The sequence below is a fragment of the Pelmatolapia mariae genome, linkage group LG10_11 (genome assembly GCF_036321145.2).
Source record: "Pelmatolapia mariae isolate MD_Pm_ZW linkage group LG10_11, Pm_UMD_F_2, whole genome shotgun sequence".
Taxonomy (NCBI): domain Eukaryota; kingdom Metazoa; phylum Chordata; class Actinopteri; order Cichliformes; family Cichlidae; genus Pelmatolapia; species Pelmatolapia mariae.
Genome location: NC_086236.1, coordinates 406,344 through 430,000, shown reverse-complemented (window position 1 = coordinate 430,000; position 23,657 = coordinate 406,344). Strand labels below are relative to the sequence as shown.

General features: G+C 46.5%; 1 protein-coding gene across 2 annotated transcripts in view; it reads right to left on the bottom strand.

Moving 5' to 3' along the window:
* LOC134635881 (A disintegrin and metalloproteinase with thrombospondin motifs 2-like) overlaps positions 1-14,708 on the bottom strand; it is a 31,019-nt gene extending 16,311 nt beyond the window's left edge. The window contains exons 1-2 of one of the 2 annotated variants that reach the window (XM_063485519.1): positions 14,566-14,708; positions 12,634-13,049 (exon numbers count right to left, since the gene is read on the bottom strand). In XM_063485519.1, the coding sequence (XP_063341589.1) occupies positions 12,634-13,049; positions 14,566-14,653 (504 nt within the window). In that variant the 5' untranslated portion in view covers positions 14,654-14,708. Of the gene's footprint in view, positions 1-12,633; positions 13,050-14,565 lie in introns of those variants that run through there. The other variant, XM_063485520.1, reaches the window with a different exon arrangement.
* Between the last annotated feature and the right edge of the window lie 8,949 nt (positions 14,709-23,657).

Genomic DNA, 23,657 nt, shown 5'->3' with positions numbered 1-23,657 from the left:
CTGAGCTCATGGTTTCAGATCTTCAGATCCAGCAGACTGAGTCGGGATTATTACAGCATCAGTCAGCAATACTTCAGTGTGATTCAGCATTTTTAGAGTATCACTGTTCCAGAGACTGATGCAGTGAACAGTGAGGGTCAGATTACTGCCCAAAGGAAACACCTGAAGAGGAACAGGTGGTACCAGTAAAACCAATTGAACACCTGGAAGGAAACAGGTGAGCCAACTAGTGCCAGGAAGGAACATCTGGAGGACTCAAAGGAGCTTGGAAAGAAAAGCGTCTGGACTTCTTTAAGTTGCTTGAAGACGTTTCACCTCTCATCCAAGAAGCTTCTTCAGTTCTAGGGTCAAATGGTGGAGAGTCCCAGATTTAAGCCCTGTGGGAGTGTCCCCCCCCCCCAAAAGAGGGACAAAAGGACCCCCTGATGATCCTCTACCTTCACATCTGGAGGAATCAGATGATAAAACTGAACAGCAGAGCTCACAGCTGTGTTTATCAGTGAAAGTAGGAACGTGTCCATCAGATAAAGACTCTGTGGGTCTGTCCCACTGCACAGTCACGTCTTTTATTCGTCAGGTTTGGTCCACTGAAGGTGTGTTTTTGTAACCAGGTGACGTCTTATTTTTGACGTCTAGCGTCGTCTCTATGACCTCAGTGCGCGGCCTATTTAGAGTCCAGATGTGGTCGTTGTGGTCGTCTCTTCAACGTCAAACTTAGACTCATTGTAGACGTCGTGCTTCTACATGTGCAGGCTCTGTAGTCCTGTGTTTCCAGAGGGAGGAGGACATGTTGCTGTAGAGAAACATCATGTGTGAAGGACTACAGAGAGATCATTGGACATCTCCAAGATGGCGTGGGCTCTTTAGCTAAAACACAAGTGACCAGCTGCTCTGTGGATGTGTCACAGAAATGTCACAGACAGTTTCAAAATGTGAGCATCAACAAAGACCGTCGAGCAGATAGTCAGGTTCATACAGACCACCGCAAACTTCCTCCAATCCAATCCAATCCAATTTTATTTATAAAGCACTTTAAAATACCCAGCACAGGAACAAAGTGCTGTACAGAAAATACATTAAAACAATAAAATAACAGAAAGCAGCAAAAATAAATAAATAAAACACATAATACATAAAATTAAAACAGCCCTATATTAAAACAAAAACAAGATAAAACAGCATCTAATCACCTAAAAACAACTGAAATAAAAATAAAAACCAACATCTCACGTGGTGTCAAAGGTCAGGGTAAAGAGGTGGGTTTTCAAGAGTGACTTAAAAACAGGTAAAGAAGTGGCCTGTCTGATCTCTAAAGGAAGCTCGTTCCACAGTTTTGGAGCTGCTACAGCAAAAGCACGATCTCCTCTAAGTTTACGCCCAGTCCTGGGTACATTCAGGAGCAGCTGATCAGCTGACCTGAGAGAGCGGGTGGGTGTATAAGGCTGTAGCAGCTCAGAGAGATAAGATGGGGCGAGGCCATGGAGAGCTTTAAAAGCAAATAAAAGAATTTTAAAATGAATCCTAAAAGAAATGGGCAGCCAGTGAAGTGAAGCTAAAACAGGGGAAATGTGCTCAAACTTTCGAGTGCCAGTTAAAAGACGAGCTGCGGCATTGTGCACCCTCTGTAGATGACTAATATATGACGCGCTGACCCCAATATAAAGTGCATTACAGTAATCCAGCCGAGTGCTAACAAAGGCGTGGATCACTGTCTCAAAGTGCTGCCGTGAAAGAATTGGCTTTATTTTTGCCAGCTGCCTGAGGTGAAAGAAGCTAGATTTTACCACTGCCTTAATTTGATTATTAAACTTCAGATCACAGTCCACTTTGACCCCCAAGTTTGTGACAGTTGGCTTAACGTACTGGGCCAGGGAATCTAAATACACATTGGGGGTCTCAGTGGGGCTACCAAAAACCATCACCTCTGTCTTTTTATCATTGAATTTTAAAAAGTTGACAGACATCCAAGCCTTAATGTCATCGAGACACTGGAGTAATGGCTGTGTAAGGTATCTGCCTTTTTTCTTTAGAGGGACATAGATCTGACAGTCATCAGCATAAAAGTGGAAAGCAATGCCGTGCTTTCTCAGTACAGAACCAAGAGGAAGCAGATATAAAGAGAAGAGGAGGGGGCCTAGAACTGAGCCCTGTGGGACACCACACAAGAGGGGAGCGGAGGACGACACATAGTCACCGAGACTGACACAGAAAGTTCGCCCCGCCAAGTAAGACCTGAACCACTCCAGTGCTGTGCCCCTAATGCCCACCCAGTGCTCCAAACGAGAGAATAAAATGGCGTGATCCACTGTATCAAACGCAGCTGTCAAATCTAAAAGCACAAGAACAACACCCCAGCATCAGTAGCTAAAAATATGTCATTAAAAACTTTTAAAAGGGCTGATTCAGTGCTATGAAAGGGTTTAACACCAGATTGGAAAACCTCTAACACATTTTGCTTTTCCAGGAAGGTCATTATTTGGCTGTAAACTACCTTTTCAAGAATTTTGGAGAGAAAAGGTAGTTTGGAGATAGGCCTGTAATTTGCAAGAACCGTAGGATCAAGAGCAGGTTTTTTAATCAGGGGTTTGACTACTGCATGTTTAAAATCTTTAGGGACAACACCTGACATCAGACTATGGTTTACCAGCTCAAGAACCAAAGGCCCAACTGTAGGTAACACCTCTTTTAAAAGTCGAGGAGGGACAGCATCATTTGGAGACCCTGCAGGCTTAAGATGACCAACAGTCTCCTTTACAAAGGACAGAGTCCCAGGCTCAAACCTGTCAAAGACAGCAGAGCAGGAAACAGAGACTGAGGGGTCATGAGCACAAGGAGAGATTTGAGCCCTTGTGGAGACCTTCTCAATAAAAAAGTGTAAAAAGTTTTCACAGGCTTCAGACGAGGGCTCGATACAGTCAGTATATGGTGCACTAAGAACAAAGTTAATAGTTTTAAATAAAACGCGCGGGTTGTGACAGTTTGACAAAATAATGTCAGATAAGTGTTTTCTTTTGGCATCTTTTACAGTTCTTTGATATTGACGCCAACAGTCCTTCAGCATCTGGAATGACACTTGTAGTTTGTCCTTTTTCCACTTGCGCTCAGCTCGACGGCAGTCGCGTCTGACAGCTCGGGTCATGTCGTTCAGCCAGGGCTCAGATTTAGTTTTAGGCAGTCTGGTTTTTAATGGAGCGACAGTGTCCAAAGCAGTCCGACAGGTGGAATAAAACCATGAGCTCAGTTCCTCAGTCTGGCTGCATAAAAAATCCCGTTCTCACTCCCAAATCGTAACATTTTACGCTAGGTGACAAATCGTCAACATATTACGTTTTTGGGCACCCAAGGCGTTCCTACTTCACGACATCGGAAAACTTCGGACACATGAGAACCGTTTGGACTCAATCTACACATCTTCGCTTTTTCCCTTAAAATGCTTTAGAAAACACTATTTCACCTCATTAAAGTGCTGGTTAAGGTTAGGAATAAGGTTATGGTTAGGTTTAGCGATAAGCTTAGGTTTAGGCTTAGGTATACGGTTATGGTTAGGTTTAGGCAGAAGGTTATGGTTAGGTTTAGGGATAAGGTTAGGTTTAGGCGTAGGGATACGGTTATGGTTAAGGTTAGGAATAAGGTTATGGTTAGGCATAAGGTTATGGTTAGGCTTAGTGATAAGGTTAAGTTTAGGGCTGCAGTACAGGGCTGGAAACCGCGGCGTACCATAACAACGTGGAAGGTCACCTTTCGCGTTCCTCAGGAACGCCGCAGGACGTGACAAAACGTCGGGATGTTACGCCTCGGGAGTGAGAACGGGCTCGCTCAGCAGTGGAGGAGTTAAAAACACGACAGCGCTGAGCAGCAGCGCGAGGTTTAACTGAGGCACAGGCAAGAGGAACTTCAAACATCACAGGACTGTGGTCAGAAAACACAGCATCACAAATCTCTATGTTAAAAACAGAAAAACCATGAGATAAAACAAGATCAAGTGTGTGTCCACGTTCGTGTGTGGGACCGGTCACACACTGCATCAGATTAAATGAATCAATAAGGTTTAAAAAGCCCTTCGCCATGGGCATATCAGGACAACACACGTGAATATTAAAATCCCCAACAATAAGAACACGATCATAATTTGGCATGAATTCAGCCAAGAAGTCAGCAAAGTCACTCACAAAGTCCTTATTGTATTTTGGAGGCCGATAAACCACCGCACACAACACTGTGTGGGAGCAGCCCAACTCAGACACAGACAGTTCAAAGCTGGTGAACGACGGGTTTGATAGCTGCTTACATTTGAAATGACTTTTAAAGATCGTAGCTATTCCTCCTCCTCGGCCCAACACACGCGGGGAATTAAAATAGCAGCAATCGCCAGGTAGAAGATCTGAGAAGATGCTGCACTCACCGGCGCTCAGCCACGTCTCGCACACACAGAGAAAATCAAGTCCTCGGGATGTGAAAAAATCCTTCAGGATAAACGTTTTGTTCGCTAGGGACCTAGCATTTACCAGGCCAATCCTGGCGGTAAGCGGCGGATCCCCGTCGCTAGCCGTCTTAGAAGCCCGACACAGAGGCCGCAGGTTCCGCAGATTCACACCACGCCGGCGGGGACGAGGAGAGCAGGGTTTTCGGGACTGGAACATCCCATCCAGACCGATGACAGGTACCAGCCAGGCACAAACAGGTTCCAACGATCGCCGAGAGAAACAGAAGTTTGGCACCGCTCCTTGTTTTCTGGATAAGGGCTTAAGAGAATACCTTAAAGAAGCTTTCAGCTTCACCAGGAAGCCAGCCCGGCGACCCCGGCGACGGCACTTATGCCGGAGTGGTGGATCTGGAACACGGCACAGGTGAGCCGGGATCTCCGATATTAGCGGGGGCAAAGTTTTATGTCCAACTTGGTTCCACTTTGCCCAGCCTTTGGCAGAAGGTCGGAGATCCAGTAGGGTTAGGCGATCATACACCAAGAGAGAGTTGGCATTTATTACAATAGTCATTAAAATCAAAACAAACAAACATAACACTGGCAGTGACAGACGGCAAGCCACGCACACCGGCGCCATCCTCTTACAAAGCTTTTCACAATTAGTGAAAGTTTCAACCTAGTTACAAACAAATGAGTTGATTAATTAATTAGATTAAAAAAAATAGATTAAGAAAACAGGAAAATGTAAAAGAAAACATATAAAAACATACGAACATGAACTGAATGAATCATCAGGCTAACACATATATTTATCATGTAAATTTCCTGCACCTGTCATAGATTTCCTCGTGATGTTCAAAGATACAACCTGCTCCAAAGTTTGAATGTTGACGTCCGGGTCGGGTCACAGTAGGACGTCGTACAGATGTCCACAACGAATCATGGCCCGACGGACCCAATGTAGACATGATCTAACCTACAGCATGCATTTGGTACACTAGCTGTACGGCAGCTCAGAGGAAAGCACTTCAAGGGGTTATTGACAACATCTGTGGATGTGTGGGTGTGTGGGTCTGTGGGTGTGTGAATCTGTGGATGTGTGGATGTGTGGGTCTGTGGGTCTGTGGATGTGTGGGTCTGTGGTTCTGTGGTTCTGTGGATGTGTGGATCTGTGGATGTGTGGGTCTGTGGATCTGTGGGTCTGTGGTTCTGTGGGTCTGTGGATCTGTGGATGTGTGGATGTGTGGATCTGTGGATGTGTGGGTCTGTGGTTCTGTGGGTCTGTGGATCTGTGGTTCTGTGGATGTGTGGGTCTGTGGATGTGTGGGTCTGTGGATGTGTGGGTCTGTGGGTCTGTGGATGTGTGGGTCTGTGGTTCTGTGGATCTGTGGATGTGTGGATCTGTGGATGTGTGGGTCTGTGGATCTGTGGGTCTGTGGTTCTGTGGGTCTGTGGATCTGTGGATGTGTGGATGTGTGGATCTGTGGGTGTGTGAATCTGTGGATGTGTGGGTCTGTGGATCTGTGGGTCTGTGGGTCTGTGGATGTGTGGGTCTGTGGTTCTGTGGTTCTGTGGATGTGTGGATCTGTGGATGTGTGGGTCTGTGGATCTGTGGGTCTGTGGTTCTGTGGGTCTGTGGATCTGTGGATGTGTGGATGTGTGGATCTGTGGATGTGTGGGTCTGTGGTTCTGTGGGTCTGTGGATCTGTGGTTCTGTGGATGTGTGGGTCTGTGGATGTGTGGGTCTGTGGATGTGTGGGTCTGTGGGTCTGTGGATGTGTGGGTCTGTGGTTCTGTGGATCTGTGGATGTGTGGATCTGTGGATGTGTGGGTCTGTGGATCTGTGGGTCTGTGGTTCTGTGGGTCTGTGGATCTGTGGATGTGTGGATGTGTGGGTCTGTGGGTCTGTGGATCTGTGGATGTGTGGGTCTGTGGTTCTGTGGGTCTGTGGATCTGTGGTTCTGTGGATGTGTGGGTCTGTGGATGTGTGGGTCTGTGGGTCTGTGGATCTGTGGGTCTGTGGTTCTGTGGATGTGTGGATGTGTGGATGTGTGGTTCTGTGGGTCTGTGGGTCTGTGGATGTGTGGATGTGTGGGTCTGTGGATCTGTGGGTCTGTGGGTCTGTGGATGTGTGGGTCTGTGGTTCTGTGGATGTGTGGATCTGTGGATGTGTGGGTCTGTGGATCTGTGGGTCTGTGGTTCTGTGGGTCTGTGGGTCTGTGGATGTGTGGGTCTGTGGGTCTGTGGATCTGTGGATGTGTGGGTCTGTGGGTCTGTGGATCTGTGGTTCTGTGGATGTGTGGGTCTGTGGATGTGTGGGTCTGTGGATGTGTGGATCTGTGGATGTGTGGATGTGTGGATCTGTGGATGTGTGGGTCTGTGGGTCTGTGGATGTGTGGATGTGTGGATGTGTGGGTCTGTGGATCTGTGGATGTGTGGGTCTGTGGGTCTGTGGATCTGTGGGTCTGTGGATCTGTGGATGTGTGGATCTGTGGATCTGTGGATGTGTGGGTCTGTGGGTCTGTGAATCTGTAGATCTGTGGATGTGTGGATCTGTGGGTCTGTGGATCTGTGAGTCTGTGGGTCTGTGGGTCTGTGGATCTGTGGGTCTGTGGATCTGTGGATCTGTGGGTCTGTGGATCTGTGGGTCTGTGGATCTGTGGGTCTGTGGATCTGTAGATCTGTGGATCTGTAGATCTGTGGATGTGTGGATGTGTGGATCTGTGGGTAGATAAGATAGATAAGAAGATAAGATAAGAACAACTTTATTTATCCCGAGGGAAATTCTTTTGTCATGTACATGCTCAAAGCAGCAGGAGAGACAGAGGAACAGATGAAATAGATATTAGATATACAATATATACAATAAGAACAGTGTACAGTAATATACAGTAGGATAGTGCAAGACAAATAATCGGATAACTCTAACAAAGTAATATACATAACTATATCCTGGTGAATAAATAACTAAACTATCAGTGCAGGCGATTCTAGAAAGTGACAAAGTATTGAGCAATAGAATAAAGGGAGTAGCAGCGTATGATGGGGGGATGAAACAAATATTCAATAAGTACTCTTGGGTAATATTGCACGGTCTGGGAGGGAACAGAATAACATTGGTAATAGTCTCAGGAGAATCACCTACAGAGTGAGGAAGAGTTAAACAGTCTTATTGCCACCGGTACAAAGGATTTCCTGTGGCGGTCAGTTCTGCATTTCGGGGCAATGAGTCTTTTGCTACGTTTGCTCCGATGGTCCATCATGAGGGCGTGCATGGGGTGGGAGGGGTTGTCCATGATAGAAAGAAGCTTTTTTAGCATTCTCCTCTCAGACACCTCCTCCAGATTCTCCAGTCTGACACCCAGGACAGAACCAGCCTTTCTGATCAGTTTGTTCAGCCTGTTGGCATCAGCTGTCTTCACCCCACTTCCCCAGCACACAGCTGCAAAGAACACGACGCTCTCCAACACCGAGTGATAGAACATGGTCAGCATTTTCCTACCAACATTGAAGGACCTGAGTCGCCTCAGTAGGAAAAGCCGACTCTGCCCTTTTTTAAAGACAGCATTGGTGTTCTTGGTCCAGTCCAGTTTACAGTCCAAGTGTACCCCCAGGTACCGGTAGTCCTCAACGATCTCCACGTCAGCCCCTCTGATGGTGACAGGGGTAGGAGGAGGAGCCTGCTTCCTAAAGTCCATAATCAGTTCCTTTGTCTTTGTGATGTTAAGTTGTAGGTGGTTTAGCTCACACCACTCGACAAAGCTGTCCACCACACTCCTGTACTCCTCCTCCTGTCCATCCCTGATACAGCCCACGATGGCAGAGTCATCCGAGAATTTCTGCAGATGACATGACTGAGACTTGTACCTGAAGTCAGATGTGTAGAGAGTGAAGAGGAAGGGTGATAGGACCGTCCCCTGCGGCGCCCCTGTGCTGCTCAGGATGTTATCTGAGCGGCAGCTCTTCAGTCGGACATGCTGTGGTCGATTTGTTAAATAGTCCGTAATCCAACCTACCAGTGGGGCGTCCACCTGCATTTCCGTGAGCTTATTCCCCAGCAGTGATGGTCTGATCGTGTTAAAAGCACTAGAGAAGTCAAAAAACATGACCCTCACAGTGCTCCCAACAATGTCCAGGTGAGAATAAGCCTGGTCCAGCAGGTAGATGATGGCATCCTCCACACTGATACAAGGTTGATAAGCAAACTGCAGGGGGTCCAGCCAAGGCTCCACCAGGAGACGCAGGTGTCTCAGGATGAATCTCTCCAGCGTCTTCATGACATGTGAGGTCAGAGCCACTGGCCTGTAGTCACTGGGGGTCGACGGGTTGATCTTTTTAGGGACTGGAACCAGACAGGATGTCTTCCAGAGTGATGGGACTCTCTGCATCTCCAGGCTCATGTTGAAGATCCGTTGTAGAACTCCAGACAGCTGGGAAGCACAGCACCTGAGGGCCCTGGGACTGACACCATCAGGACCAGCAGCTTTGCCGGAGTGGAGTCTGCCCAATTCTTTTTTGATGTCATCTTCTGAGAGGGACAGGGTGAGACAGTCTGAGGGGGCAGGAGAGGGGGGAGGCGAAAGGAGAAGATGGGAAGAGCTGGGTGTGGAGACAGGAGACGCAGGGCAGTCGAACCTATTGAAGTGTAGATTTAGGTTGTTAGCACTTTCGACGTCCCCATCCATCCCAACACCTCTCTTTTGTCTCAGGCCAGTGATGGCCCGCATTCCATTCCACACCTCCCTGGTGTTGTTTTCCTGCAGTTTGTTTTCCAGCCTCCGTCTGTAGGACTCCTTACCCTCTGCAATCTTGGCTTTCAGCTCCTTCTGCACCAGTTTCAGCTGATGTCTGTCACCATTTCTGAAAGCTCTTTTTTTCTTGTTCAGGGTTGCTTTGATGTCTTTGGAAACCCAGGGCTTATTGTTGGGGAAGCACAGAATGGTTTTTTTGGGGACCACAGTGTCAACACAGAAGTTGATATAGTCTGTAACACAGCCTGTCAGATTGTCAATATTGTCCAGATTGGAATCACAAAGAACATCCCAGTCAGTTGACTCAAAGCATCCCTGCAGAGTCTCTTCCGACTCCCTTGTCCATGTTGTAACAGTTTTTGTGGCTGCAGGTTGTCTCTGAACGGCAGGTCTGTAAAGGGGCTGGAGGTAGACCAGGTTGTGATCAGCCCTGCCCAGAGGAGGGAGAGGGCTGGAGGTGTATGCCTCAGTAGCATTGGCATAAAACAGGTCCAGTGTTTCATTGTCTCTTGTTTTGCAGTCCACATACTGCTTGAATGTGGGTAGAACAGTGGAGAGGTTCGTGCGGTTAAAATCGCCCGTTATAGCCACAAACGAAGCGGGGCTACGATTTAGTAGGTCCGCTGTCGCAGAGCTGATGACGTCATACGCCTGCGCCGCGTTGGCATCAGGAGCGATGTAAACAATGACGATAATGGCGAGGGAAAACTCACGCGGTAAATAATATGGTCGAAGACCGACTGCTAACAGTTCGATGTGTTTGTTACACACAGCCATCCTCACCTTAACGTGACTGGGGGAACACCAGCGGTTGTTAACATAGAGAGCGAGTCCTCCTCCCCTCTTCTTCTCGCTGCTGCCTGGGTCCCTGTCCGCTCTCACACACGTAAATCCGTTTATATCCACCACCTGGTCCGGGATGTTTTTGTGCAGCCATGTCTCCGTGAAACACATAACACTGTATTCTCGGAAAACTTTGTCCTTGTTAGCGTCGCGATCTCCTCCATCTTATTAACCAGCGATCTGACATTGCCAGTCACCACAGACGGGAGAGCAGGACGGAATCTTTTCCTCCTCAGTCTTCGCGTTTTCCCCGCTCTGCAGCCGCGGTAGTTCTTCTTGATCACCGCGGGGATCTCATGCTGAACACTGGCATGGCTGTGCTGTCTTAGCCCCAGCAGCTGGTCCCGGCTATAGACAAAGGGGCAGCGTGGCGTCGCGGTCATCTCAGTTGTTTTACACGGAGTTTCGTATCCAAACACAGCTAAAAACTTCTCGACTACACAAGAAGTATAAACTAAAAAACTAACTAAGTAGACAAAAAGCAATAAATAAGAGGAAAAGAAAGAAAGGGGAAAGTAATTTTCAACTGCACAGAGCATGCTAGACAGGCTGCCATCCGAGACGGCGCTGGAAGTAGGGTCTGTGGGTCTGTGGATCTGTGGGTCTGTGGGTCTGTGGATCTGTGGGTCTGTGGATGTGTGGGTCTGTGGATCCATCATCATTAGCAGCTCTGAGTGAGATGCGTCAGCCCCAGTCGTGCTCTGAGTCAGCAGTAAACATGCTGGAGCTGGAAATATAAAATCATAAACTGAGTAAGAGTTTTCCCATCATGCACTGCTCCTGCAGTAAACTCCATCAGAGCTTCAGTGCTGAGGTGTTCCTGTTATTGTGTCCACCTCTGAGAGTCTGCAGTTTGTTCCCTGCAGCTTCCTCATTCCTCCTCCTACGCCTCACATCTGTCCTCCACATCTGGCTTCACTCAGCGGCTCGGCCCACGCTGTACAAAGTGAAGGTCTCAGCGCGCCACGTTTTACAGCGTCCTCTCTGTTTCTGTCTGACTCCCTGCTGAACTTAAAAGCTTTTATTTTGAAAGTTTTGTGAGCCACATTTGTGACTTTTATTGTTTAAAATCTTTGTTTTGTAGATGTTGGGATCAGACGCTCCTCCTGCTTCAAACTGAAGCTTTCAGCTGCAACATGTGGAAAATCAGCAGGCTCTACACACATAGACAGCTGTGCAAACATCACACATAGACAGCTGTGCAAACATCTGCATCCATCAGCAGCCTCAGCTTCCTCACTCAGGACAACAATGATGATGATGATGTCATTATCGTCTCAGAGAGGATAAAAGAGAGAAAACTCTCCTGCCTGACTTGGGGACACGTTCCTCTGGGGCTGATATGTTTCCTCCTCACAGTCTTTGTCACTTTGAAACAAAGTCTGTGTTTTACCTGTCCGTGTCTCGAGTCACCTGACGGGTGGGATCACAGAAGCCTGTTAGGTGACTCAGGTGAGTCACTGGTTGATGTCACCCAGGAAACGCCTGATGCTTCAGCTCATGTGATGTCTCTGATTAGTGACAGATGTTTATGTTTGGACTGAAACCTGAGACCGTCGTCTGATTTGCTCATTAAAGTCCTGCAGACGTTCCTGTGGGCGGGCTTTAGTGTGCTTGTAGCTACAACACCTGAAGCACTGCTCCATCGCCACGCTGACGAGTCTCATCACTGTTTAACAATCATGTGATATTTATTCATGAAAGCCTGAGTCACAGAGCACTTTAGTAACAGCAGTCCATGACTGCAGACACGCCTCGCTCAGCTCACTGCCGTCAGCATCAGAGGACCGTGATGAACAGGACGTGAGCGTCTGACTCAGAGAGCGGTGATAGTGAGGCGAGCGCTGTCCGCACAACAGAACGCCACAAACACGTTCAAACCTTTACTGCAAGAAGCAAAGAGCTGTAGAAAGAACACACCTGAGAAACTGTTTGATACACTGCTGAAGCTATTCACTCATTTAGTTTTTCTATTTCTTTCTATTTCTTTTCTTCCTGTCCCTGCTGAAGTGAGTTTCTGTGGGATAATTAAATAAAGTCTGTTTCTTTACAGTGAGCTGTAGAAAGAACCACCTGCATGTCTACAGCCTGCTGTGCTGATGATTCTCTACGGCATAAAGACCCGGCGATAGCTAAACGTTAGCTAAACATTAGCTAAACGTTAGCTAAACATTAGCTAAATGTTAGCTAAACATTAGCTAAACGTTAGCTAAAACAATAAACCTGCAGAGAGCTGAAGGATGATGTCAGGAGAAACATCTGTGAATGTGATCACTGAACGAGCCGATCAGTGACTTTGTTTCAGCTCCTCTGAGACACAAGGAGGACGTCCACAGTCCCATCTCCTCTGAACTCATCAGGGTGGAGGTCACGCCGTTAACTCCACCCTGGTGATGCTGTTGGCAGGTCAGCTGAGGATGCTCAGTGACCTGTGGACCCTCCCACAGCTGTGACACTACCGGTCACTTAAGTCACAGTGCAGGAACCATGTTAGAGTTTCTTCACAGGAACCATGGGACTAAGTTGACATGACCCAGGATTGGTCCACGACCTGGAGATTGGGAACCTTTGCTCTGATCAAACAGCTGTAAGACGATTGGGTCATGTGATACATACCAGTCCATCACAGTTGCTGATGGCGACTGACGTACCCTCCATGTTGGACACAGTTCCCGTGTAGAAGCAGCCGGTGTCTTCTATTGGCTGAGAGTGGCGCTGTCCTGACTCCTCCCACTCCATGGTGGCGGTGGGGGCGACGAGGCGAGTGTTGGGATGCAGGTGTAGGTGCAGTTCCTGCCCGAAGGCGGTCACATTATAGAAAAGCTCCACCTCCTCTGTCATGTGACTCTGTCCCCGCCAACCGTGACTGGGCGGAGCCTGTTGTAAAAAGGGTGTGTCCTCTGCTGAGGGGGCGTGTCTTTTCCTGCGATGTAGCTGGCAAACTGAGATGGAACCTGACAGGAAGCGCCCCTCTGAGTCTGTCCTGATTGGACGAATGATGGCAAACTCCGACAGAACCTGATGGAGAAAATCTGAAGAAGAAGAAGAAGAGTGAGTCACATCTGCAGCGTCTGTTTTAGGACTGAAGACAATAAAACCTTCAGTTATTTAAAGAAACATGTTACTGTTGAACATTCAGACCAACAACACCTGAACCTCACACCTGCAGTTCCTCTGACGTCCAACAGGGGCAGCACTGAGTCAGTCCCATAGACTCCCATGTTAAAATAAACATGTTGAGAGTCTCTGACAGGTGGATGGTGACACAGGCAGCTGTAGCTGCTAGCTGTCTGCAAGCTTCACCTGATCTGGACCTCTGGACATGTTTGTGCTGTTGGAGCCTTTATAATGACATCATGTGACCAATAACATGGCTCCTGTGAGGTCACTGTACCAACAGAGTGTATGAGGAGGCGGAGCCAGAGACTGAGAGCATCCTGTGGCTGGACGCCTCTCACAGAGCGTGTAGATGAGTGTATGACCTGAGTCATGTGTTGTGTTGTCATGTGTGTCTGTGTTGGTGTTTCTTTTTACACGGCCACATCTTTAACATATTCAGACAAAGACATTTTAAATAAAATATATTTTTAATTTTTGTTATCAGAGGATTATTTAATGGTGATCATGAAACCAGTGGGCAGGTACACAGCTGACTGTGGTTTCTGTGTTTTACTTCAAAGACATTACTAATCATTTATAACATGACTCCAGCTGTTTCATCCAGATGTTATAATAAATAAATAAACACTAAAACCTCTGATCCTCCCACACAGGACAGTTTCTACAGGATTACATCAGCTCAGGCTGGACACAGTCTTACTCTGAGAGCAGCTCTGTGAGGACGCTTCTGTCCTGGTGGAGATTAGAGAGCAGGACGAAGGTCCTCACACGTATAGACAGACAAACCTTTGTGTGTCTGTGAGCTGTAGCTACACTGATGAAGAGGAAGGATGAGTGGGCTCTGTCTGAGGTCATGGAGGTCACACACACACACACACACACACACACACACACACACACACACACACACACACACACACACACACACAAACAAACTGAGTGTCCTCATGAAGACTCAGATAACACTTCACTCCTGAACCTCACCCCATGTGAAGGTCCCCAATTTGCGGAAAGGTCCCCACTGTGGTGGTGTAAAGGCTTGGTCCTCACGTAGCAGGAATGTGAGCAAAACACACACACAGTGAGGATTTGATGAAATATGATCTGGATGGCTCACATTCCCCAAACGTCTGACACACGTAAACACTGAGATTTACTGGGAAAACGTGCAGAGGAGGGGCCTCACACCGAGAGCCGCTCTGTGATTGGTCAGTGTGCTGATGGACTTTTTGACTTTGACCTTGACTGCAGAGTTCAAAGGTCAGCACGCAGAGCACTGAATGGAAACCACCACAGAAGAAGAGCAGGAGTGTTACTGCATCAGTGCAGCTGCTGTGTAACTGGTGTGCACATAGAATCAACAGTACTGAGTGTGTAGTACTGCAGTGTCAGTATTGCAGTATGAGAAGTATTAGAGGAGAGTCTCACCTGTGCTCTGTGTGATGTAACCTGAGTGCAAACAGTGGACGCGCAGCAGAAAGGTGATGATCAATAATCCACAGCGACGCTCCTCCATGCTGACAGTGAGGCTCTCAGTGAGGCAGACACACTCAGACTAACTGCTGAGCAGACTGAGCCTCGGACAGACACTCCTCCACTCCGTCATTATCTCCTCCCTCTGCCGTCTGCAGCACGGTCCTTCCCCTCCAAGCTTTCTGATGGTCCTGGATCTGGTTTCACACCAACAGTACGGGACAACAGCTGACCCACACAGACACAAACACATGAACTTGTTCTTCAATCCTTGTGAGGACCCCAAAAACCTGAATCTGTGTGGATCAGGGACCTGACTTTGTTTGGGGCTGTGAGGCATTTTTATATTGACAAAAGATTTTGATTGGTTGAACAAATCCAAATGTCACAAGCGCTGCGCGTTTTTTTTTTAGTTATTAACCTAATCAAACTGCTCCCTGAAACAGTATTTATTACTTTTTAAACAATAATATTCAAGTTTGTCTGAAGCAGTGGCTCCACCTGCTGGTGAGTAGCTGCACTTACACTCAGAACAGTAACATCAACTCGATGAAGTTTGAGTTGTAAAAATAAAAGTGTTAGTAAGTGGAATGTTACAGAAGCATAGAGCTGTCATCCAGCAGAAATCGAGCTGTATCACATTATAACATGAAACCTTTATCGTTCTAACATATGGTTTCATGTTTGTACATATTATCATGTTATTACAATATTTATATTGTAATAACATGATAATATGTTGCACAAACATGAAAAAGAATCCGTCAGAATAATATTTTTTTTGTGAGAGATGATGTCAGAGCTTCCTGCTGATGGAGCAGCAGCTGCTCTCAGCACTGAGCTGATCCTTAGTCTGCACAGGGGTGTCCAACATCAGGCCTGGGGGCCACAACTGGCTCATCAAAGACCCCCACCCGGCCCACTGGACATCTTTGGAAAATGTAAAGGAGGCCAAACATTTAGGAACTTTCACAGGATTTTATTATTTTACAGCTTCTCTGATATAGACCCCACCGACCGACGCTCAGCACCAGCAGGAACAGGTGAGGTCCGGAGGACCCGAGGACGTCCCCACAGAGCCTTCTCAGCTGCCGCTCCGACCCTAAAACTCCCGGCGTGTCCACCACTCGGATCAGTTTGCCAAACACTCGTCCCGTTTCCTCGCTGATTCCTGTCGTCACTGCTTTGAAGGAAGTCTTTGACTCGAACGCTGCTCGTCCTAAAATACTGTTCGCTGAAGCACTTTTACCCACTCCGGTTCTACCGAGGAGGACGATGGTGAGATCTGGATCCATGACCTGAGAACACACAAACACACACACACACACACACACACAAACACACACACACACGTTTCTGCTGTTCTCTCTGTGTGTCTGTGGAAAGTCTCTTGTGACAAATAAAGTGAACTGAAACCAGCTCTATCTGTCCATGAAGCCAGGTAACACACAGCAATGAGTTAAACTGCAGGAATGTCTTAAAGACATAAAGACCTGGATGGCCGCTAACTTTCTGCTTCTTAATTCGCATCAAACTGAGGTTATTGTACTCGGCCCTGAAAATCTTAGAAATATGGTATCTAAGCAGATTCTTACTCTGGATGGCATTACCTTGGCCTCCAGTAACACTGTGAGGAACCTTGGAGTCATTTTTGACCAGGACATGTCCTTCAATGCACATATTAAACAAATATGTAAGACTGCTTTCTTCCATTTGTGCAACATCTCTAAAGTTAGAAATATCCTGTCTCAGAGTGACGCTGAAAAACTAGTTCATGCATTTATTACTTCCAGGCTGGACTACTGTAATTCATTATTATCAGGATGTCCTAAAAACTCCCTGAAAAGCCTTCAGTTAATCCAAAATGCTGCAGCAAGAGTCCTGACAGGGACTAGAAAGAGAGAGCAGATTTCTCCTGTATTGGCTTCCCTTCATTGGCTTCCTGTTAAATCCAGAATTCGCCAAAAGTGCTTGCTCATAAGGGGTCATATGATTGTTGGCTTTTTCTCTGTATGTATTATTGTAGGATCTACTGTACAATATAAAGCACCTTGAGGCGACTGCTGTTGTGATTTGGCGCTATATAAATAAAATTGAATTGAATTGGGTAATAACACTGTTATATATGTATCTTTAAAGACAACAGGCAGCAGAGCTACTGAACAGAGAGATGGTGGGAGTGTCTCATTTGTTCAACGATCACTCTTTGACTCTTTGTTTTAAAATCCAGTGTGAAGTCTGGAATAACTTTTCCATTGTGACTGATCAGAGAGAAATCCAAGAAGTGGACAAGTTTAGAAGTGTGTGTGTTCAATGATTAGTTTTATTTTGCTGTATTTAAAAAAGATAAAAGTCCAACCGAGGAGTGGGTTTGCAATTTAGCCTCTGGCTGTACAAACAACGCTTGCATTGTTTTATCATGTAACAACTCCTGCAGCTCCGCCCCTTTAAATACAGTGGAAATAACGTCCTGAGACTAGGAGTACTTAGTAACAGTATTTGCACAGGAAGTGGTATGTGTTGAGGTCACTTCCTGTATGCGTCCTCCGAGTCACGTGACCTCAGTGCGTCCCAGCTCCAGTGGCATCCATCGTTGTCTCTGATGATATAATCTACGAGGTGGAGGAAGCGCTCCACCTGTGCCCGCTCTCCTGTGCAATTGTTGTCCAGCACACAGTGACACCGTCCCTGGGGCCCGTAACACATACAGTCCAACAGCAGGAGACGTCCACTGTCCCTCTGAAGGACTTTTTTTTTTTTCTTTTTTTTTGTCTGTCCCATTTGGTTCTTTAGCCGTCAGAATTGTTGTCTGAAGACCAACAAGGATACCAAATGGATTTATTTTGCCAAATGGATCATCATGGCATTGCCGTATTGGTCCATTTGATCAACCTTTGTTGTTATTATTTATTTTATTTTCAGTTGTTACAGATGGGACAGACATGACTGGGGGATAGGAAAGAGAGGAAGGAAAAGAAAAACAGAAGGGAAGAGGGACAGTGAGAAAGGGCACTTACAAAGACAAGGAGAAAAAGAAAAAATAATCTCCTGAATCACCTGTTGAGAGAAAAAGAAGAGAAAACAAGCAAAAAAAACCCAAAGCAACATACTAAACACAACACCATCATGTTAATCTAGCTAAGTGTGAACAGCAGTAAATACTAAATATTGAATGTTGTTGTGCAGCACACAGGACAGACAGCGCACAATGTGCTTTGAAGTAGCAGCTAAGAAAGGTGTAGTTTATGTCTACGAACAGTGAACATCCGTGTGCACACCTGTGTGGATCAGCGCACTTGTATACAAAAGGTTTCTCCATGTAACGGTCTGCTAGAGGGTGTGGGGGGCCATAGCCCCGTCCCCCAGGGCATGAAGCAGGCATGGAGAAGATCCAGGTTTCAGACATCCAGAAGCCCCAGAGTGCGAGAGCCCAAGGTGTACCACCGGAGGGGCATCCGTGCCACCCTCCTGGGAAGGGCTGAGGAGATCCCCAGACGAGGGGTCACCCAGTAGCCACGGAGCAGAAGCCAGATCGGGCTGCACTGGCGTGCCCACCGGCTCTGCCGGCAGCCAGCTGTGCCAGAGTGAACCGAGCCGCAGACCCCGAGGCCGGAGGCCCGGGGGGTCCCCTTTGCCCCGGAAGAGGCCTGACCGAGCGACAGGCACCAGGCCCCGCCAAGTAGCCACCGGGAGTGAGCTGGTGCATACCTGAGCGCCCAGCCCCGGACACCAAGAACCACCAATGCACCGACCCCTGAGGGCATCAGTCACTGGCAGGGAGTGTGGTGAGGGGAGATAGGCCTCCACACTTTGGAGGGCCTGGGTGTTCCCAGGGAGGTGGAGTCTAAGACCCGACCTGACATATAGACACAGACAAACAGGCACACACAGACACAAACATGCATTCCCACCCTCATGCACACATATACAAACACTCAGCACTCACCCAACTTAGTAATAGACATACATGGACATGTACACACAATCACACTCCCCAAACATACTCTATACCCCGGGTCCAGGTACCCTCACCCCCAGAGGGGGAAACGGCACCCAGACCCAAGAGATGTGACCCTTTCCCCCCGGGGTGGAGGCAAGCAGACCGCCCCAGGCTCCGCGGCAGCAGGGAGGCCCATCGGACAGCCAACACCTCCTCCCAGCCCCCTGCCCCGATGGCTAGTAGAGAACGGGGGTGTGTGAAGACCCCATACCTCCCTCCTCCCGCTCATGTGTAGTGTTGCTGCGTGTTGTTCTAAAGTGCATTTAAAACAAGGGAGGGCATGGTGCTGCTGCCAGAGAGCAGCAGGTGTTAGCACGGCCCCTCCCGAGAACCCTCAATGTCTACATGGATTTAAAATTGAGAGGTGGGCACCGGCGCCAGAGGTAGGGTTGAATACTCAGACCGTCTACTGGACGCCGTTAACGTGGTCACCCTCAAGGCCCTATATATATATATATGTGTGTGTTATGAGAGTGTGAGGAATGTGGATGTCTAAGTTGTGGAATAAAATTGAGGCACAGGTGGCCAGAAGGGGACAGAGGGGGGGGGGGGGGGAATGCCTCCCCTGCACCCTGGTAACACACCCGCACCCCAAGGCCCTACCTGTGTGGGTGGGTGTGGTGGAGCGGGAAGAGGGAGGCAGCCGGGGTCGCTGACCCCAGTAGGCACCCCCGTCCTCTGGTACCCACCAAGGCAAGGGAGCCCAGGCCCATCCAGACCGGGGCCTACGGTAGCAGCACCGCCAAGCCCCACAGGACCCGGGGAAGCCCACCCTACCCCACCGCAGAGGAAACTGTACCCACCCCAACATTCAATCATCTCCCAGACTACACAAGACAACAGACACCCAGGTTAGGTTTATTCTCCACCTCTCCTATGTCTCTCCCCCACCTGCAGAGTGGACTTCTGCAAGGATGGAACAACCTCCCTGCCAGTTGAAGAGCCCCCCAGTTAGGCCGATGCACCAGAGGCCCCCTGCGCCAGGGCTGAGCCCCTGTGCGCCCACCCGCCCACAGCCTCGGCGACACACCGACGAGGACCGAAGCCCCCAAGGCCCAGCCAGAGCCCCATCACGGAGACGAAGCACCCCCGAACCCCAAGCCCCCCCGCCTGCCCCGGATCCACTCAGGGGCAGCCAGGCTACCAGGCCAGTAACCTACGTCCGCCAGTACAGACCATCCCCCAGCCCCGCTGCACGCAGCCACGAGGAGAACACCCTCTAAGAGCGACCAGAGCCACTAACCAGGTTGTGACCACAGCCCCCCGGGTTGAGCCCTCCAGGGATAACGTCTCTAGGGGTTCTCCAGGCGCCCTAAGCCCGTCCCAACCTCCACATTAACCACAATAGCTAAGGCGGGACCAAACCACGACCCCCCACCCCCGCTAGGTGATGGAGCCGATCAAAGGAGCCCAGAGGGATTGATCTAATGTGGTGGCAGAGGCTGTATCGAGACTAATGTGATCTATTAGATGGTTTTTATATTGATTAGGATTAAGATTATTTTTATTTTTAAAGTTCATGAGGATCGTTTTCTTGGCAATGCATAGGGCAGTAAAAACCATGTGGACTGTATTAGTTTCTGTAGTGACATCATCCAATTTTCCCAACAAGCATACTAAAGGGGAGGCTGGAATTTTACATTTCAGACACTTTGATAAGTCTTCACATATCTCACGCCAAAACTTCTGAACTGGTGGACAGAACCAAAGAGCGTGGATGTAATTGTCTGGTGTATTGCCTTGACAGTGTGAGCAGTTGTTGGAAGATGTAAAGCCCATCTTGAACATCCGATGACCAGTATAGTGCACTCTATGTAGTATTTTGTATTGTATTAATTGCAGACTGGGATTTTTAATCAATTTAAAGGTTTTTAAGCACACCTGAGACCAGAAGTTTTGGTCTAAGCTTACTGATAAATCTGCTTCCCACTTTGCAATAGGAAGGGATATTGATTCATCTATTTTAGAAAGTGTTCTGTATATTTTAGATAATAATTTGGGGGATTTAAGAGTAAGAAAGTGTACCGCACTTGGTGGTGTTTGTAATTCAGCTTGACTGGGGTAAAATTTCTTTTTTACTATGGATTTAATTTGTTGATATTCTAAAAATCTTTTCTTGTTGATCCCATATTGTGTAACTAGTCTGTCAAATGGAATAAATTCTGTTCCCTCTAATATATGTTCTAAGTATTTAATTCCTTTACAACTCCATTCTGGAAAATTAATCATATTATTGTTTTGTAATATGTCAGGGTTATTCCAGATAGGTGTACGTTTGCATGGGATTAATGAAGACTCCGTTATTTTTAGAAACTCCCACCATGCTGTCAGAGAAGAGCTGATGTTGATGCTTTTAAAGCATTCATGTCTTTTGATGTTTGAGCTGATAAATGGTAGGTCTGAAATCTCTAGATCATTGCATAGTGCCTGTTCAACATCTAGCAAAGGTTCATCTGAGAAGGTATGTTTTAACCATTCTGAAATGAACTGAAGCCTGTTGGCTAAGAAGTATTGTTGAAAGTTAGGCAGATCTAATCCTCCTTTATCCTTAGTTCTTTGTAGTGTTTTTAAGCTGATACGCGGGGGTTTATCTTTCCAAAGGAATTTAGAAATATATGAATCCAGAGATCTGAACCAATCTTGTGATGGTTTGTTAGGGATCATTAAAAATAAGTAATTTATTTTTGGCAAGATCATCATTTTTATAGTGGCGACCCTTCCCATGAGTGATATGGGTAAAGATTTCCATCTAGCCAGATCGCCTTCTACTTTCTTTAGAAGTGGGATGTGGTTTAATTTAGTTAAGTCTGAAAGCTTAGGAGAAACATTAATACCCAAATATTTAATATTTCCAGATTGTAGTGGGGCAGAAGAAGAATTATGGAAGGAGCAGTTAATGGGAAGAACTGTAGATTTTGACCAGTTAATTGAATAATCTGAAACTCTTGAAAACCAGTTTATTAGAGTAATTACCTCAGAAAGGTTGGTTTGTGAGTTTTGCAGAAAAAGCAACACATCATCCGCATAGAGACTGATTTTATGTTCTATGTTCTTACATTTTATGCCCTTAATTGTTGTAGCCTGTCTAAATGCTGCCGCTAGTGGTTCGATAAAAATTGCAAAAAGTGAAGGGGAGAGTGGGCATCCCTGTCTGGTGCCCCTCAGGAGACAGAAGCTGGAGGATGTCTGGTCATTTGTCCTGATACAAGCTGTTGGGGAATTGTATAATATTCTTATCCAGTTTATGAAAGAGTTTCCAAAACCAAATTTGTGTAAAGTTGCAAATAAAAATTTCCAGTTAACTCTGTCAAATGCTTTTTCTGCATCTAGAGATAATATTATGGTTTCAATGTTTTTACTGCATGAGTAGTCTATTAAATTAAGTAATCTACGAGTGTTTGTTGATGAGTGCCTACCTTTTATGAAACCAGTTTGGTCAGGATGAATTAAGAGGGGGGTTATTTTTTCTAATCTTTTTGAGAGAGCTTTGCAGATTATATTGAGGTCTACATTTATAAGAGATATTGGACGATAGCTTGAGGGAAATAAAGGGTCCTTGCCTGGTTTTAGTAGGAGACTAATGTTGGCAGAATTCATATTTGGTGGTAGTCTGCCATTTTCCTTGATTTCCTGCAACATTCTGTGGAATACTGGTGCCAAAATTGTCCAGAATTCTTTGTAGAATTCTGCAGGAAAGCCGTCTGGACCTGGAGCCTTATTATTGGGCATACTTGTCAGGGCTTCCTGGAGTTCACCTGGCGTCAGTGGCGAATCCAGTGCCATTGCTTGACTGTCTAGTAATTTTGGAAGAGTTACGTTGTCAAGAAACTGATCAATTTCATTATTAGACGGGTTTATTTGTGGTGAATATAAAGTTTCATAGAAATCCCTAAAAATGTTGTTTATTCTTCCAGGGTCATATATTGTGTTCCCCGATAGATCTTTAACAGCACATATAGTTGTTTTTTCTTTATTTATTTTTAACTGGTTAGCTAGAAGTCGACCGGATTTGTTACTGTGTTCAAAATTCTGCAAGCGAAGTCTTTGTACTAGGAATTCTGTTTTTTTATTAATAATTTCATTTAATGCTAGTTTTGTTTTGCATATTTTGTTCATTATTTCTTGATCTTGGTCGGACGCGTAGGCTTCTTCTAAGGATTTGATGGTTTTTTCTAATTCCTGAATATTTTTGTTTTCTTCTTTCTTTTTATGTGATGAGAAAGAAATTATTTTACCTCTCATCACAGCTTTCCCTGCTTCCCATAGAACAGAAGCTGATGTTCCGGGAGTGTCATTAAAGTCTAAATATGAAGTCCACTCTTTTTTAAAGTATTTGATAAACTCTTCATCTTTGAGCAGTGATGTGTTAAATCTCCAGTTTTTACTTGGCGTAGTATTATTCTTGTGCATTAGTGTTAAAGATACAGGAGCATGATCGCTGACCGCTATAGGGTGAATCTCAGTGTCTGAAATGTCACTCAGCAGTGAGCTGCTGACCAAAAAATAATCCAGACGAGAATAGGAGTGATGAACATGTGAGAAGAAAGAATATTCCTTACTATTGGGGTGGAGGGAGCGCCATGCATCGCAAAGGCCATAGTCGCTCATATACTGTTTGATTATATTTGTGGACTGCCAATTACGCTGAGTTCCTGTTGTGTTGAGCCTATCCATTTCTTCATTTAGTCCAAGGTTGAGGTCGCCTCCAAGAATAAGTGTGCCATCTAAGTGTTCAGAGAGTGCACTGAAAAAACCGTGGAAGAATGAGGGATCATCAACATTTGGGCCGTATATACTTACAATACATAGCTTTTTGTTCAATATTGATAATTTAATAATTAGGAATCTACCCTCTGGATCTATAACTGTATCGAGTACTGTAAAATTAATATTTTTATGTATTAAAATTGCTACTCCCCTTTGTCTAGAATTATAACAGGCTGCAAACACAGTAGGAAACTCAGGTGTTTTAAGTTCATTTAAACCTGTGACAGGTCTGTGAGTTTCTTGTAATAAAACAACATCTGCCTGTAGTTTTTTAAGCTGG